The sequence below is a fragment of the Furipterus horrens genome, unplaced genomic scaffold (genome assembly GCF_987537825.1).
Source record: "Furipterus horrens unplaced genomic scaffold, mFurHor1.1.pri manual_scaffold_4, whole genome shotgun sequence".
NCBI classification, from domain to species: domain Eukaryota; kingdom Metazoa; phylum Chordata; class Mammalia; order Chiroptera; family Furipteridae; genus Furipterus; species Furipterus horrens.
Genome location: NW_028327174.1, coordinates 187,765,692 through 187,781,060, shown reverse-complemented (window position 1 = coordinate 187,781,060; position 15,369 = coordinate 187,765,692). Strand labels below are relative to the sequence as shown.

General features: G+C 52.0%; 1 protein-coding gene across 1 annotated transcript in view; it reads right to left on the bottom strand.

Annotated features, from left to right (window-relative positions):
- Positions 1-6,690: 6,690 nt before the first annotated feature.
- ZNF618 (zinc finger protein 618) overlaps positions 6,691-15,369 on the bottom strand; it is a 158,745-nt gene continuing 150,066 nt past the window's right edge. Inside the window, exons 14-16 of the mRNA XM_090274609.1 lie at positions 14,930-15,007; positions 10,929-11,030; positions 6,691-10,252 (exon numbers count right to left, since the gene is read on the bottom strand). Coding sequence (XP_090130735.1) covers positions 8,736-10,252; positions 10,929-11,030; positions 14,930-15,007 — 1,697 coding nt within the window. The 3' untranslated portion in view covers positions 6,691-8,735. The remainder of the gene's footprint in view (positions 10,253-10,928; positions 11,031-14,929; positions 15,008-15,369) is intronic.

Sequence of the window (15,369 nt, the reverse complement as noted above, 5' to 3'; positions counted from 1 at the left end):
GAAAAAGAGGGGAAAACCCTGGGTCCTTGTTTCTGGGAGAGGTTTGACAAGGGCACCAGCGACAATACAGTTGTACCCTAGCGTGACCAGGCAGGTCAGTGCCTGAAAGAATTCTCATCCTTTGTCCCATGGAACCCCCTCCAATGTTTTACTTTGGCCACAGATGCGTTGCTGAAAACTGAAAAGCCTTGGGCTGTTCCCCCACCAGGCCCTCGAGTTCCCACCTCCTGGTACCCTCACTCTGCCCTTTGCCCCAGAAGGAGAATGTTCACTGACCTTCACGTTACGTCCCCATGACCAGCAGGGCCCTGGACCAGAACCAGCGGCCCTCAGTCTGGCCTGGCTTCTCCTCCGCTCAGATTGATAGACCATCTGAGGTGGTTTAGGCACAGACCTGGCCCAAGAACACGACTCTAGGAGCCTCCAGTTCAGACATCTGAATATACAAACATCCAATTGATAAATATCTCTTGCTAGCTTCATCTACCCAGAGCTCAGCTGGATGCAGCTGCTGCTGGGAGGCCAAGCCCAGCTCCGTGTCCTGAAGCAGAAAGCTGCCTGGGGCAGCGGAATCCCAGGCAGGGCCAGCGCCTCTTCTCCACGTGGTGACCAGTCAAGGGTCCTTCTCATGCCATTAGCCCATTTGCTTAAGAGACCTATGAAGAAGGAAGAAGGGATGGAATTCCACATCTTTTGATGAGGACATAAACCCAGAAGGATTTGGGTATAGCAAGCTTGCAACCCCCTTGGTCAGACCACATCAATCCCCCCTCCCACTGTCTCCTCCGAAGTCTAGAGTGTGGGGAGAGGACTGTTGAGGGACATGTTTGGGGTCATGGCCAGGACTATCTGGGCAGAAGTGGGTGGGGTCCAGGCACAGGTTCAAGGGGACGTAACAGATATGCTCTCCAGCCTGGAACTAACAAATGGCGCCATACCCTGCTCCCCTCCATGCATCCCTCACACAGCAGAGCCACCAATGGCAGTTTGAAGCTGCCACTCCGAAGAGGGGGATTTTGAAGTGACCTGAGGAACAAATGCTTAAAAGCAGAGGGTGCCACAGGTGTGCGGGCCAGCTGCTGGATGGAGCCTGTAGTTCCGAGCTCACCATTTAAAAACCGCGTTTCCACATACAAACCCGGGTTTCTCAATTCTCTGGAGAAGTTAAGTCTCGGCAGCCCTGGGCCTGCACGCCAGAGCCAGGGCCCCGCCCCTGCTGGCTCCCAGCCCCTCCCAGTCCAGGAGGCACTTGTCTCCATGACACTTGCCAAGACCTTCCCAACAAAACATCCCTTCGGATCCTGACTTCATCCCGCAGGGGTGCAGTGCGGTTGAAGCACCCTTATGACCCCGAGTCCGGAGCCATGATGCCCATCTTGGAAGGCCCCAAGACCCTGTTCTCAGCAAGTGGCTTCCCTGAAGACTCTCTTGACCCCTAAGTAGTCATACTCATTTCTGATACAAAATAGATATGGCTGTTTTAACAGACGTTCTGTCTTAAACTTCAAAATCCAGAGGCTGGACCTTCAGCTGCATGAAGGGTCTGGGCCAGGCCCAGGCCTTATTTGTGATGTTCCAAGGTGGGGGGTAGGGGGATTGTCAGCTACAGGAGGACTCTGGACTTTGGTTTGAGGCTACATAGAATCCCTTGATTAAATTTCAACTGCTTGCTCATCCACATGGTACACGTAACAGCAGGAAACTCCCACAGAAGGCTGGTTCCTGGGGCAGGGCTCATGCCCGCTGGGAGACTGGCCCAGCTTGAGCCTAGGTGTGCAGTTACATGTGTCATTTGATGGCATCTGTTCAGCTGACCGAATAGCACTCTCTCCAAGAGCAGCCAGTACCTGGTTGAAGACAGGGATACCGTGGGGCATTGGGCGGTCTGGCATCCCACTACTGGACACCTTGAATGGTCTGGCAGCAGCAGGCCTGCTCGTGGAGGGATTGTCACCTCTCCCTCTGCACTCAGACCACAGCTCGCCTTCCAGTGGTGTCTTCTGCCTGACTTGCCCTCGGCTGGACTCTATTCAAGTGAAGCATTGAGGTGTCCATGCCTGGAGTGTGAGGCTCTGGGCAAGGCCTGTGGTGGGGCGAGTCTGCCAGGGCTGGTCCCCTCAGGTCACGTGGACGGTGCTCACAGATGTCATCAGGAATTTGGCAAAGCCATGGACACTTTCCCAGGAAACAGATGTTACACACAACACATAATGTCATACACATCAGTTGGGAGGCCAAAGCAAGAGTCACAAGAGGCATATGAATGACCATCGGGCAAGGTGAACTTGGGTGCATTTCTTAGGCACTGGGTCTGTGGGAGTCAGATTACATCTCTCCTTTCTTCCACGGGACAATGCTCCACAAGCCAGGCCTGCAGGGACCACGTCTCCCTTTGGCTATGTCTTGCCATTATGTATCAAACATTGGCTGAGCCCGGTCTGGTGCTGGAGGTAAGCAATGAGCTCAGATGAGTCAGCCACCCCAACCTCAGTGTCCCCCCTGGGATGGACTCCAGCTGTCACCCCCAAGTGCCACACTTCTGGTCCATCTCTACTCACCAGTACATGTTCCTAATTGGATGACATGGCCCAACCTCAGATCCAAGAAATAACACCACACACAGCCATCTTCCTAAAGGTTGTTTTATTGTAAAACCATAAATACAACACTGACATGAAATCATTTAAGCAACTGATCCTCTCTAACCATTAAAAGGATGTCATTTTGCCTTGGCATCAACCAACTGGGAAAGAATGTTGCAAGAATTCATGGGGTAGAGGCGTTCTGAATTCTGGGCTGGGGCTTTTGGTGATTTAAGGAACCAAGTGGAACGTTCCTCTTCTCCCTGGGAATGTCCCACTTTTGGACAAGAACAGACAGTTAAAAACAGCAACATTGAAACAGCGCAGTTTTAAATTTTATTACTTTGTAAAAATCTTTCCTTCTTCTGTTCCTTTCCTCCATTTGACATCAGTAAAAGTTTGAAACATCCCGAAATGGATTTGGCTGTAAATGGAGAAACGGTACCAAAACCAAGTAAAATCAAAAAACCCAAAAGGACAAACAGAAAACCCTTAAATAAACCCTCAAGTTTGGCCTCGGGGGCTTACACATCACACAAGAACCGTCAACTCAACCCCCATGCAATGTGACTCCTTGCAGAGCTGTCAGACCCACACCGACACGGGAGACCGCAAACAACGCCTTTTCTTAATTAACACAGCAAGGGTGACACTAGGTAACTTTTTTTTTTTTTTTCAAATACAGTACATGGTACACAGGGTCCCAAGATGGCCCTGTATAAACCCCTCGTGGAGACTTGAGCCAAGCACTGGCTGTTTATAAAAATATTGTGTTGCTACAAAAGTATAAATTAATGCTACCGGTATTAAGAAATATTAAACACATAAAACTTATAAGGATTAAGAAAAATATTCATTAATACCTGTAGAAAACTCTGGCCTAAAAAAGATATTTTTTTGTGTTTGTTTTTTTGTAATTTTTTTTTGTATTTTTTTAAGATGACTTGAGTTTCTTGCACTCAAAGCGCGAGACACAGTCCGATGTGCCTATGGTATTGCCTAGAACGTCTTTACTACTGAGAAAGGATGGGGGTTCACGCACGTGGTTACTGAGTGGGGCGCGGGAGGGAGGGGCACCAAGGCTTTCTCAAGATTTACCTGATGTGAAAGAATCACCGATGTAAAGTTGTGGGGAAAAGAAGGTAGGATCAGAAGAGAACTGAAAATAATTTATACGGTTTAAAAAATATCTCTGCTTCAGGTGGTTGTACAAAATGATTTCCTGATGCTTGGGATCTGAATGGCCCGGGATGTGTTGCCCGCTGGGACTGAGCCTTCGGCCCTGCAGGTCGCTCTGTCTCCTGGCTGGTGAGTCCCAGCCCCATGCCAGTCCACGAGCTTGCTCCCTGGCTGGGTGGGAGGGAAGGTCCCTGGCAGGGGATGGCTGGCACCTGGGCTGTGGGAGGAGTGCCCTCTTCCGGCTGGCCTCAAGACCCCAAGGTCCCTGGCCAACCTGGACTTCAGGAAGCGCCACGGGGCTCTCAGGCCCCAGAGATTGCAGTCAAGGCTGGGCTGTGCCCCTATAAGGAACTTTGGTTTGAAGAGTCAAGGTGCCCAGGGGGGCACGCAGATGGGGAGGACCCTTCCGGGTCCCGATGCTGACGCCCAGCTGCAAACCTAGCAGATCCTTCTTGGTACAGAAGTGCAATCTTTAAAGCGACACTGTGGTGGTGGCAGTGGGGCTAGGAATATACAAACAGGATCTTCACCCTCATCCAAGTGGGAGCAGGTGCCTTTTTGCACAGAAACCACAGGGCCCCCTTCTAGGAAAGACAGGCCTTTATCGACTACAATCCTCAGAGCCAAATGAGAGCCAAAGAAAAACCACAAAACCCTCCAGAAAACCCTGAAAAGGGGAAACCAGGAGGGAAACGTAAGAGGGGAAAACACCATATCATTGGTTCACCATAACTGGCCTAGCAAACATTAGCCACAGTGAAGAAAGAGGCAGGCGCCCTCCCAATTCTCTCACTGGCCCGGGGGGATCCAGGAGGTTGGGGTGGGGCCAAGACAGGAGCCCCCCTCTACTGTCTCCGGTTGTACATATTCTCTAGGTTCTGTCTAAAGCAGCAGCCCGCCTAGCAGCACTCCTTCAGGTACAACATGTGCTGACCGGTTCCCAAGGCAAGGGCATAGCTATGAACCCACTCCAGCTCAAGGGGGCAGGAGGCTGTGCCCTGTGCACTTCCTCTTCCTGTCTCTGCAAGCACACCCAGCGTGATGACAATATCCAGGTCCTGTCCCTGTCTGGGCCGTTGGTCATGGGACTGCTGTTCTCCATCCACATCCCAGCTTCATGTCAAACCTTTCTCGTGAACCTATGGAGCCCAGAGAGGTGCGCTGTATCCTTGATTGTTCTCCAAGGAGCCTCGTCCAAGTCCAGGAGGAGGCAGTGCGCCTCCTACAGGCATAGGGGACTCTGAAAGACAGAAGTTTGGCTTCACAGTGGAAGATGTGCCATGTGGAGGTTTTCTCTGGCATTTCTTCAAAGTGCAGGAAAGGAGCAAACCAAAGGAGAGCACTTCTGGCAGCCTCCAGACCTGGTGTAAAAAAAAAAAAAAAAAGTCCTTCCTGGAATCCTGGAGCCCCATAACTTCCCAAGGTGCCATCATACCCTTTTCTGAGCCAAGAGCCACTCTTTGAATGCCAAGCACGAGGATGTCACGTGGGCTGGATGCCAGAGCAGCAGGTGGCCCCTCTGTTGTGTTTCCCATCGGAGGGGGGCCTGGCTGCTTGACCTAGGCACAGGGAAGGGAGAACAGTGCTGGGACAGGAGCATCCACTCAGAGGACTGGGATGGCACCGCTGCTCTTGGTGGAGCCATGACCCCTGGGCTACTTACTCCGAGTCTGAGGCACCACCCACGAGGCATGGTCCTTGGCCTGGGCTTTGGTGGTGAGGCGCACTGACCTCAGATGTGGGGCCAAGCCCCTGCAGTCTTCTCTTGGGTCTGTGTGTGACCGACAAAGACCAGTCTGTCCTGGGAATCACATGGCTTGACTGACTTGTGTCCAAGTCAGCAGGCGAACACCTGGAGCCCCAGAACACGCCAGAAATGGTTTCTGGCCTATCAGCTGCCACGGGCCTGTGGTGGCAAGTCCTACAGCTGTCACGGAACCAGGAAGCAGAAGACAAAACCCCTCTGTAGGTCAATGCCAGGTTGAGTGCCTGGAGATTATGTGGAAGAGCCTACCTCAGTCCTTTGGCTGAACTAGAATTGGAACAAGGTGGATATTGCTGTAAATCAGGGGACCAGTGGCTGGACCTGTGAGATCTTTGGGTTGTTAAGCTGTTGGTTGCATGCAGCAGATCTGCACTATGGAAATTGCCTGTGTGGTACAGTCTTTCCAGCTGGCAACACCAGTTTCCGGGGAACCAGAGGTGGCAAGAGACAAATGGCTACCCACCCCCTTGTTACCACATGTGCTTGAGGCAGCCCCAAGAGACAGCTTTCAGGGTACCCTGTGGCGTTCACATCAAACCTGTCCCAAGGACTGAACTAAGGTGGAATGGGAGACCAGAACAGGTGACACAGATGACCAGATACCTAGAATTTAAGGGAGCCTTACTCAAATTTTCATTCTGGAGGGCAGACATCCCACGTTCCAAACAAGACTCTAAATGCACATCTGGACTTGGTCTCTGATGGCTTTACAAGAAAATGAAATGCCTGTTTTCTAACTAACTGGCCCCCAAATGGGGCCATCCCAGCACAGCTCTGCTCTAAGTCGAGGGAGGATGGGCTCCAAGGCTGTTTCCACCAACCACACAAAGTGAGCAGCTCAGATCCTTCTGGTGTGTTTACAATGCCAGGCTGGGGGCCTGTCCCCAGCAGCAAAGCAAAGCTGGAGGAACCATTAGCTGTAGGCATCTGTCACTCCTCAGCAATCCTGTAGCCACCGTCTGGAATGCCCCTGAAGGTCCAGTCGAAGTCTGCTGATACACTTTAGGAAGTGTCATGAGGTGTCCAGTGTGAATGGAGGCTCTTCTGATGGCGTGATCCCAGCTGGAAATGCTGTGGAGGAAACACAGAACTTCTCCGGGAGAGGAAATGGCAGGGTGGCTGCTGAGACCATGGCTCGCTGGAGAGAACGCGGAAACGGCCCACTTGAATGCACTTCAGTATGTCCAGGACTCGGAGTGTTAGTTCTCACGAGGCAAAGCGAGCAGGCTTGGCCCCCACTAATGTTGCTTCCCTGCCTGCCACGGACCTGGGGGAGAGGGCCGTTGTACAGTGCTTTTTTAGTCGAGGTATCTTGCAGTTGAGTAATGCTTTATTACTAGGAAGGGATGGAGTGGACTCAGTCAACTCCCAGGATGGTAAAATGTGCCTTTGTGAACGGCCCCCCAGAACGATGGTCTTCCTCAGCCTGAGGCCCTTGGTGTAACCATCTCTATGCCACAGCCACGGGCACCAGAGGACGTGAGACCACCAGCACTTTATTCACAGAGAGGTGGGGTTGGGGGGGGGGGGCTGATCACTGATCCTGACAGAATCACCTCTTTGTGGGGGAAAGGGGCCACCCTCAGCTTTTGGACCAAGTGTATAGCAACTAAATTGCTCAAGGCGAGAAAAGCCGAAAGATATCTTTCACAGCATCAAGTTCAATGCGGCCTAATGCCATTCTACCCTCAAGACATCAGTCATTTGGCCCACAAGGCACCATGCTCAACTACTGTCCTGGAAGGCGGGCTGAGGCTCACGGGGAGGCCCCAGGGCCGAGGACAATGGAACCGTGGGAACCGCCTGGGATTCTGGCAGGGAGGGGAGGCCGTGGGTCTGAGGTGTGACAGACGTGAACATGGAGCAACTCAGGAGTCCCTGCTGAGCTGGAAGTGTCAGTGATGTGGTGAGTAGTGTAATGCACTCTGGGTATATAAATCAGACATTCGCAGTACCAGACATAGCGAGCCAGGAGGGCGGGTCTTCCGCTTACATTCAGGAGAACCCCTAAGCCACACGCTTCCCTATGGCTTCCACCAAACCCCACATTTGTGAAACCTGTGACTCCCACCCCACTCCTGGTCTCCAAACAGCACAGACAAGTTCATGGTCTTTGCTGTTCAAATACACCAACACTGGACTGTACAGGGAAGGCCAATAAAAACCTTAGGAGAGTGAATACACCACTGAGATGAGCTAGTTTACAGTGTGACTTGAGGAACAAAAGGGCAATTAAAAAAAAAACCTTCAAAATATAAGTTATAGACATTCAGTGCCTCCTAGCAGAGTCCCAATTAAATTGGAAAAAAAGAAACCCAATGAGGAAAAAAAGGTAAAAACTGCTAAAAAGTTAGGAAAAAATATTAAGGAGTGGAGACAGCATCAATACTTCTCTGAAATATGTCTTTTTTTCTCTTACATTAAAAAGCCAAAAGTCAGCTTTATATTCTTAAAGTCTCCTTTCCTGATTTGGGGAGATAGATAGGTGTGTTTCTAAGGCGGCGGCCCCGGGACACCGAAGGCGTCTCGAAGGCAGCAGCTCAATGCCCTGAAGGTGAACAAGAACAAAGTCCAGTGCAGAAACTGTCCATCTGATGCAGTTTGGAGAATCCATAGCAGGGCAGCCAGGGAGGGGAGGGGCGGGGTCCGTTAGGCTCAGGAGGGCGTGGGGGCGGGGCAAGAAGGAAAAGGAGGGGCCACGGGGTGAAGGACGGAGAGCGTCAAGTCACTTCAGATCTCAGCTGCCTGAACATTTTGCAGCATCAGCGTTCTACCAATCTGCACACCTGAAAACGGAGTCTTAAAAGCCCCTTACTGAGAAAAGGAGGTGAAGTGTGTTCCCTCTTTCCCACTCAGCTTTCCTGACACACCCAGTTTAATGCACACACACCCATGAGCAGGAATGTGTACATGCACCAGGGTAGTATGTGTGTGCATGGGTGTGCGAAGCTTCTGAGGCCATGTGGATGAGCAAAGAGCCCCATGCCCGCATCCACAGTACGTGTGCCTGAACATGTGTGCACAGGTGCGGGTGTGCACACGCATGCACACACACACTAAAAAAAGCACTTAAGTTTCCAGGGGGCATTTATAATGAGGTCCACAGTGTTTAGAACTTAAATTCCTTCTCTTTGTTTGCGACAGTGTTGTGTATTTTTTTTTTTTTTCTACCATTCTCTTTTCCTTTCCTTTTGTTCAGAAGTCAAGTCTTAAAGCATGTTGGATTTCAGAAACATGAGTTTGTTCATATCTTCTGGACTGAGCAGTCGCCTCCTTTTGATTAGAAGTGCCTGTTCACACATATTTACACACCCACTCCTGGCCCCCACGGCCGGAACTGCGAGGAGCCAGAAGGCGAGCTTGGCGAGTTTCGTGTGCTTTTGGGTGACGCACGACCAGTACTGGAAGAGATCAGGGGTGGCCTGGAAGAGGGGCTCCTGCAGGTAATCGTACACTTCGTTCTTCCCCAGCCGATCGTCTTCCTGAGCTGTGGGGTTCTCACCAGTGGTGGAGCGGGGCTTCTTGGCAGTGGGTTCAAAGTCAGCCTCTTCAGTCCAGGACTCTTTCACTTCGTTGATGAGCTCACACACCTTGCCAATGATTTCCTCATGCTGATAGGGCGGGACAGGCCGCAGCTTCTGCTGTGGGTCCAGGATCATGGCCACCTTATGTGCTGGGTGCACCTTGAAGTTCTCCTTGAGGGCTTCCAGGAAGAGGTGGCAGAGCTTGCTGACGGTGCCCGCGTCATTGGCCTTGGCCGTGAACAGCTTCTCCAGTCTGACGTAGGTGGGCAGCACTAGCTGCAGGGTGGGCTGGCTCTCGTTGCTCAGCTCAATGACCGCCTGCTTCACGGGCGTCAGGATGGCTGCTAGGTTGCTGAGCAGGTGCTTGTTGAGGCTCTGAATGAGGTTCATCTTCTTGGCCCGGCTGTAGAACTCGCAGATCTGCTCATAGCGCTCGTGTACCAGCAGCAGCGAGTCTGTGACTGAGTTCCAGCAGGGCGGCGGTGAGGTCTCCTCCAGCGACCCGAAGGTCTCCTTTGCGAGGCCTGTGGAGCCCGCCAGGTCCTCGCACACGTTGAGCAGCTCGATGACCTCATGCATGCTGCGGGCCTGTAGTGTTCGCTTGCTCAGCACGCTCTGCACCACCGAGTTCAAGGCGCAGGCTGAGCAGCGGAGACACATGCCGGCCTTGGAGAAGGCGGACGCGCTCACCCGGCAGTCCGTCACATACACTGTCCTGATCTCCGACATCACAAACTCTGACAACACGTTCTGCACCCAGTGGTGCACCAGGTCGCCACTGTCACGAATATCTGCTCCCTTCACACCCAGCACATAGCTCTTGATGTGGTTGCCCTCGGCCTGGTAGGCAGTGAGGATGTAGCAGGAGTCGGGGCCGACACTCTGGGAGTGACAGGTGACACCAATGCCCAGGCAGGCATTGCTGCCCAAGGCACACGTCACTTTCACCTTCACCTGGTTGTACATGCGCGGCAGGTGCTTCAGCGCCAGTGTGTTGAAGTTGCCCAGGATCTCAGTGACCGAGAAGGCCCCATAGCGGGCGCCACTATCCACCAGCGTCTGGGCCAGTTTCAGGAACTCCTTCCCGCTTACCACGCTCAGTGCACCCAGGTCGGCACACATCACCCGCAGCAGCCGCTCTGCGATGTTCTGCCGCTCCTTCTCGGGGATCATGCTGTTGGATGTCAAACCACTGGTTGTGGCTGGCAGGGGACACAAGGAGAGAGGTGATTAATCCTGGCCTTTGAGGCTCCTTGGTCTGGCAGCAGCCTAATAGTCTAAGCATCTAGTATTAGCAATTATGAACCAGTTTCATATGGCACACAAATGGGTGCTGCTAGCTGTCTTTCAATGCATGAGTCTCATGAAAATAAGTCTATGGTTGATGGATTAATAATGCCTGCCGTGAGCATGGGAATAGAACGTAGTGGTAAGTGTGCAACATACTTGCTGCACGTGCCATTCACCTAGACTTTTGAAGTCAACTAGTCTAACCTCTTCCTCAGTATAGCAATGGTCTCTAATAAAGGGATCTCTAGTGAATAAAATACATGAGGCCACAATGCCAGGAAAGAGAAGCCAAAAGAAACTGTGAAAGTGGATTCCAGTTCTGATTCTGTCATTAATTTGTGCTCTCTGACCGCAAACAGATTACCTCCTCTCCCCGGGCCTCCCTTTGCTCATCCCATGAGGTCGTAATTCACACAAATGAGGTCTTAGGTGTGAAAGTGCTTTGGAGACTGTTATACATGGTCTTCTGTCATCATGGGAGGCACAGGTGGTGGAGTGAGGGGCCGAAGGAACCACCAGAGCAGGGTCTGCAGGTACGTGGGGCAGACCTCCACGAGTCCCCTGCGCTCTGGCCTGGGAGACACCTACTGTTGTTGGCACTGTTTCTCTGGGCCTGGGGTTTCCACTTCTCTTCCACAACAGCAGGTGGCGATCGGGACTGGTTGGAGGCGATGTTGTTCTCGTTGTCCGCTGCGGGCATAAAGGGGAGATGGTATGTTACCCTAAAGGATAAGAGGACTGAACTAATAACAGACGGTAACCGGAGCGTGGTGGGTGAAGGCAAACATGGCCTCTGGGACTGAGGCCTAGTTCCAAATCCTGGCTCCTCCTCACACAGGTATTTTACATTTGGGAAGCCTCATTTTCATCATTAGGAAAAATGAAGATAATCACACAGATGTAACACAATTGCTGGAAGGACTAACAAGAGATGATGCAGGGAAGGAGCAGAACCTAGTGCACAGTGTGGATGCAACGCTGGAATAAAGGCTGTCTCCCAGGGAGGGACCCATGCAGGAAGGAGAAAGTGGTAGTTTCTGGAAGGGGATGGAAAAAGAAGAGCTGGCTCTTGTTCGATTTTATCTTAGTATGTGCCACAGCCCTGATTATGTCGCGTGTCATCTCCAGAACTCCCAGCCAGCCTGTGGAGAGTGCTGATGAGCCCACTTTACAGGTGAGAAGACAGAGGCTCAGAGAGGCGAAGTGCTTCAGAGAGATTGGAAATCAGATGTGGCCATTCCAAAATCCTAAAACTGTGAATGCCAATCTGTTTGCTGCCTGGAAGTCCCCATGCCTCTTGGTGGGGTTCCTGGGAAAGTCCCCACGCCTCTCCTTAGCTGTGGTCCTCCTCAATGTACTTTTATTTACTTTTTTAAATTTATTTTTATTGTTTTTCTATTACAGTTGTCCCACTTTTTACTCCATTGCTCCCCCCGACCCAGCTCACCCCTTCTCCCACCGTCAATCCCCACCCCGTTGTCCATGTCCATGGGTTATTTATATATTAGTTCCTTTACTAAACCCTTCCCCTACTTACTCCCCTTCTCTCCCCCCTCCCTGATAACTGTTACTCTGTTCCTTGTTTACATGCTTCTGGTTCAATTTTGTCCATTTGTTTGTGTTGTTCATTAGTCTCTTGTATTAGGTGATATCATAAGGTATTTTTCTTTTGTTGCCTGGCTTATTTCACTAAGCATAATTCTCTCTAGTTCCATCCATGTTGTTGCAAATGGCAGGCGTTCCTTCTTTCTTTCTGCTGCATAGTATTCCAGTGTGTAAATGTACCAGTTTTTTGATCCACTCATCTACTGATGGGCACTTAGGCACTTAGGCTGTTTCCAGCCCTTGGCTATTGTAAATAGCGCTGCTGTGAACATAGGGGTGCATGAGTTCTTTTCTCAATGTACTTTTAAAAGGGATTGGGAGGAAGGACCTCGGAGAGGACTTTGCCTCTGGTAACCGTCCACCTCATCTATCGGTTTATCCAGCTTAAATGGGTGGTTGCTGAGAGGGTCTGGGTCCTGGCCTAACATTGTGACTTCATAGCCTTAGGCAATTATGTAGCCATTTTGTGCCTCAATTTCCTTATCTGTAAAGTGGGACTGATACAGACACTTCACTCAGAGGGCTGTTGGAGGATTAAGTGAGTTAATATGTGTAAAGCTCTTAGACTAAGTCCTGACACCAAGGAAGAGCTACAATCACATTAGCAGTGGTGCTGTTCTGAACCAGTGATTCCATTCTCTGAGCCTCAGTTTCCTCATCTGTACAGTGGGATAATGTCAGCTACCTCACAGGCTTGTTCAAGAGATCGAATGAAATAACCACACCTGACACATAATAATCACTCCCTAAATGTTAGCTGTCTTAGCATCATTACCGCCAAAATGGGCTCCTGAACTGTTACCAGAGGCAAGACAGGGTTTCCCATAGCCCAGAAAGGAAGTTTATTAGCGGGAATTACCCTGTGCCAGTCAGCAGCCTCTTAATGAGATTGGTGTTATACGAGGCTGATCCCCTTATCAGCAGCGCTGTGAACTGCGCAGATCATGACGTTTAATTTCTCTGTATGGAGTCAATCCTTTAATCCCGACTCAGCCTGGCTGGGATTCAGCCTGGCTTTGAGCTGGATTGCCTCCTGCATTCTCTGCTAGCACTGGACCAGAACAAAGCAGCCCAAAGCTCTTCGAGGAAAACAAGTGGAGATGCTTGGGAGAGGAGGGGCCACCACAAGGTGCAGCCTTGATTTGCATTTTAATGGCCTCTGCCCAACTGTCTGAGGGATGGCGAAGCCCAGGCTCCCAGAGCCTTCCCTAATTAGCCTCAGCTTCCAGAAGCTGGCAGAGGGGCAGGTGGAGGGCTGGGGTTTCACGGGAGAGGAGCAAGGAAGCTAGGTTGTGGGAGTCTCAGAAGGTGGTCCCTGAGCAGCCTCCCAACTGCTGTCACTATGCCTCATAAGGTCATGACTAAATGTCCCAAGCTGGCATTCAAGGCCTGCCCTGGTGCAGGGCAAGTGGGAGGTGTGAGACACAGGAAGAGGACAGCTTGGTGTGAGGAGGGCAGCTGGGCAGGACTGCCTTACATGCCTTTGTATTAGAGACAGAGACACTCAGAGAGGGGGACAAAGTTTCCTGCCCATGGTCACAGGGCATGGAGGCACACCAGAGCACAGAACAGTGTCTTGGTGGCCAATCCAACTTCATCCTGGTTTTAACAAGTCCGTTAGATATAAATAATAGGCTTCCCCAAATCATGTCAATTAGAGCCTAATGTACATCAGACAGATACCCAATAAATTTATGCCGAATGAGTGCATAAATGGATGGATGAATGAATGAATGAATGGAGAGAGGTTATACTAACAGAACAGGACGTAGCCTAAAAGAGGGTCTAGTCCTGTACTACCCTGTGCTAGTCAGGCCAGACCTGGAAGGTTATATGAGATTTGTAAACCTAAGAGAGATACAAGCAATAATAATAAAAGCAGTAGGAACAGCAGCAGCTGCCATTACTGATTCACCGTATGGGCCTCACATCATCTCCATTGCCTCCAGGGGTTACTGAGTGGGGGTGGGGGTGGAGTGCCAGGGGCAGCTAGCTGCCTCCCGCATTTCTCCTGCCCCTGTAATTTGAGCATCTGTGACACATGTCACTTGTCATCTGAAGTGGTAAAGAAGGATTGTTCAGAAGACCCAGGGGCGGATGGAGCCACGTTCGGAAGGGGCCTGGGTCCCTGAGTCACCACGTGGAAGGCACCCAACTGGGCCACCCGCACTATGAGACTGAGGAGTGCGTCGCTGTTCCACCCTGAGGACTGGGCACGTATCTGTTACAGCAAATGGTGTCTCCTCGACTAAAACAGCAATTAGACAAGGAATGGAGTGCCACTGTGACAAGACCCTAAAGGCTGAGTATCGGCTTGACGGCTGGGTGGCTCCAGTGAGGGAGTGAATGCCGCAGGCTGAACAGACGGCAAAAAAGCACACCGGAAGGCGGACCGGACGGCAGGCAGCAGTGGTTCTCCCCTGCGGTCCCTGGCCTGGCAGCGGGGCCACAGGCTGAGGACGCCTCAGGAACGCAAGTCCCAGACCAGACCTACAGAATCCAAAACTCGGGCCGGGGCGCAGAAACCTGTGCTCTCACCAGCCCTCCTGGTCGGTCACTGGCGCCTCTGCGCCAAGATGGGGTGCAGGCCCAGGCTGCCCAGGCTCAGGCCTCCCCACTCGCGTCTCCTGCCTCTGTGCACCCTGATCTCAAAACCCGCTCTGTATCCACCTTCATGTCCCCTTCCTGGTCTGCTCCTATTGGGCCTTTACACTCAGCACAGGAGCCATAACCTTCTAGAAGCCTTCTTCAGCTCTGTGCCCACTCTCTGTGCTCCCCCCAAGCCTGCTGTCTTCCCAGGGCACACACAGCCCCACCCCACCCCCCATTATATCTCACTGACCAAGGCTCCCTGGGGGCAGGTCCCTGGGGAGGAGTGGCCATCCCTGGGGCCCTCAGGCTGGCTCTGCCACCTCTGCCTTTCAGAGGGCTGGGGTGGGGGAGGGACAGGTTACAGCACCCACATGGGCTGGCAGGTCCCTTACCTGCGTGGGACTGCATATGCTCCAGCAGATTATTGTAGAACTGGAACTGGATTCCACAGGCGCCACACGTGTAGGGTTCTGTGGGGAGAAATAAAGTCGCTGTTTTAGGGGCAGAACAACCCCGGATGCCTTCCTGCTGGGCTGCGGGCAGATTTGGAACTGGGAACCCCGACACACACTGGGGCTCTGGGCCCAGCCTGATCGGCTCCTGTCACTAACTAGTGAGGGGAAGGCTCGAGGGAGGAGGGATCGATGGAGAGAGGAAGACGTGCAGATACAGAGACCATCTAACGCAGTCAGGCAGCCACTTATTGAGTGCTTACTGTGTGCCAGGCACTGTTCTGGGCACTGGGGATGGGCTGGAGGAGGGACCAGGAGCTCTCTCAGGCACGGGCCATGTCTTACTGGTTCCACAGCCCATCTGTCTGCCTGTGGAAGCA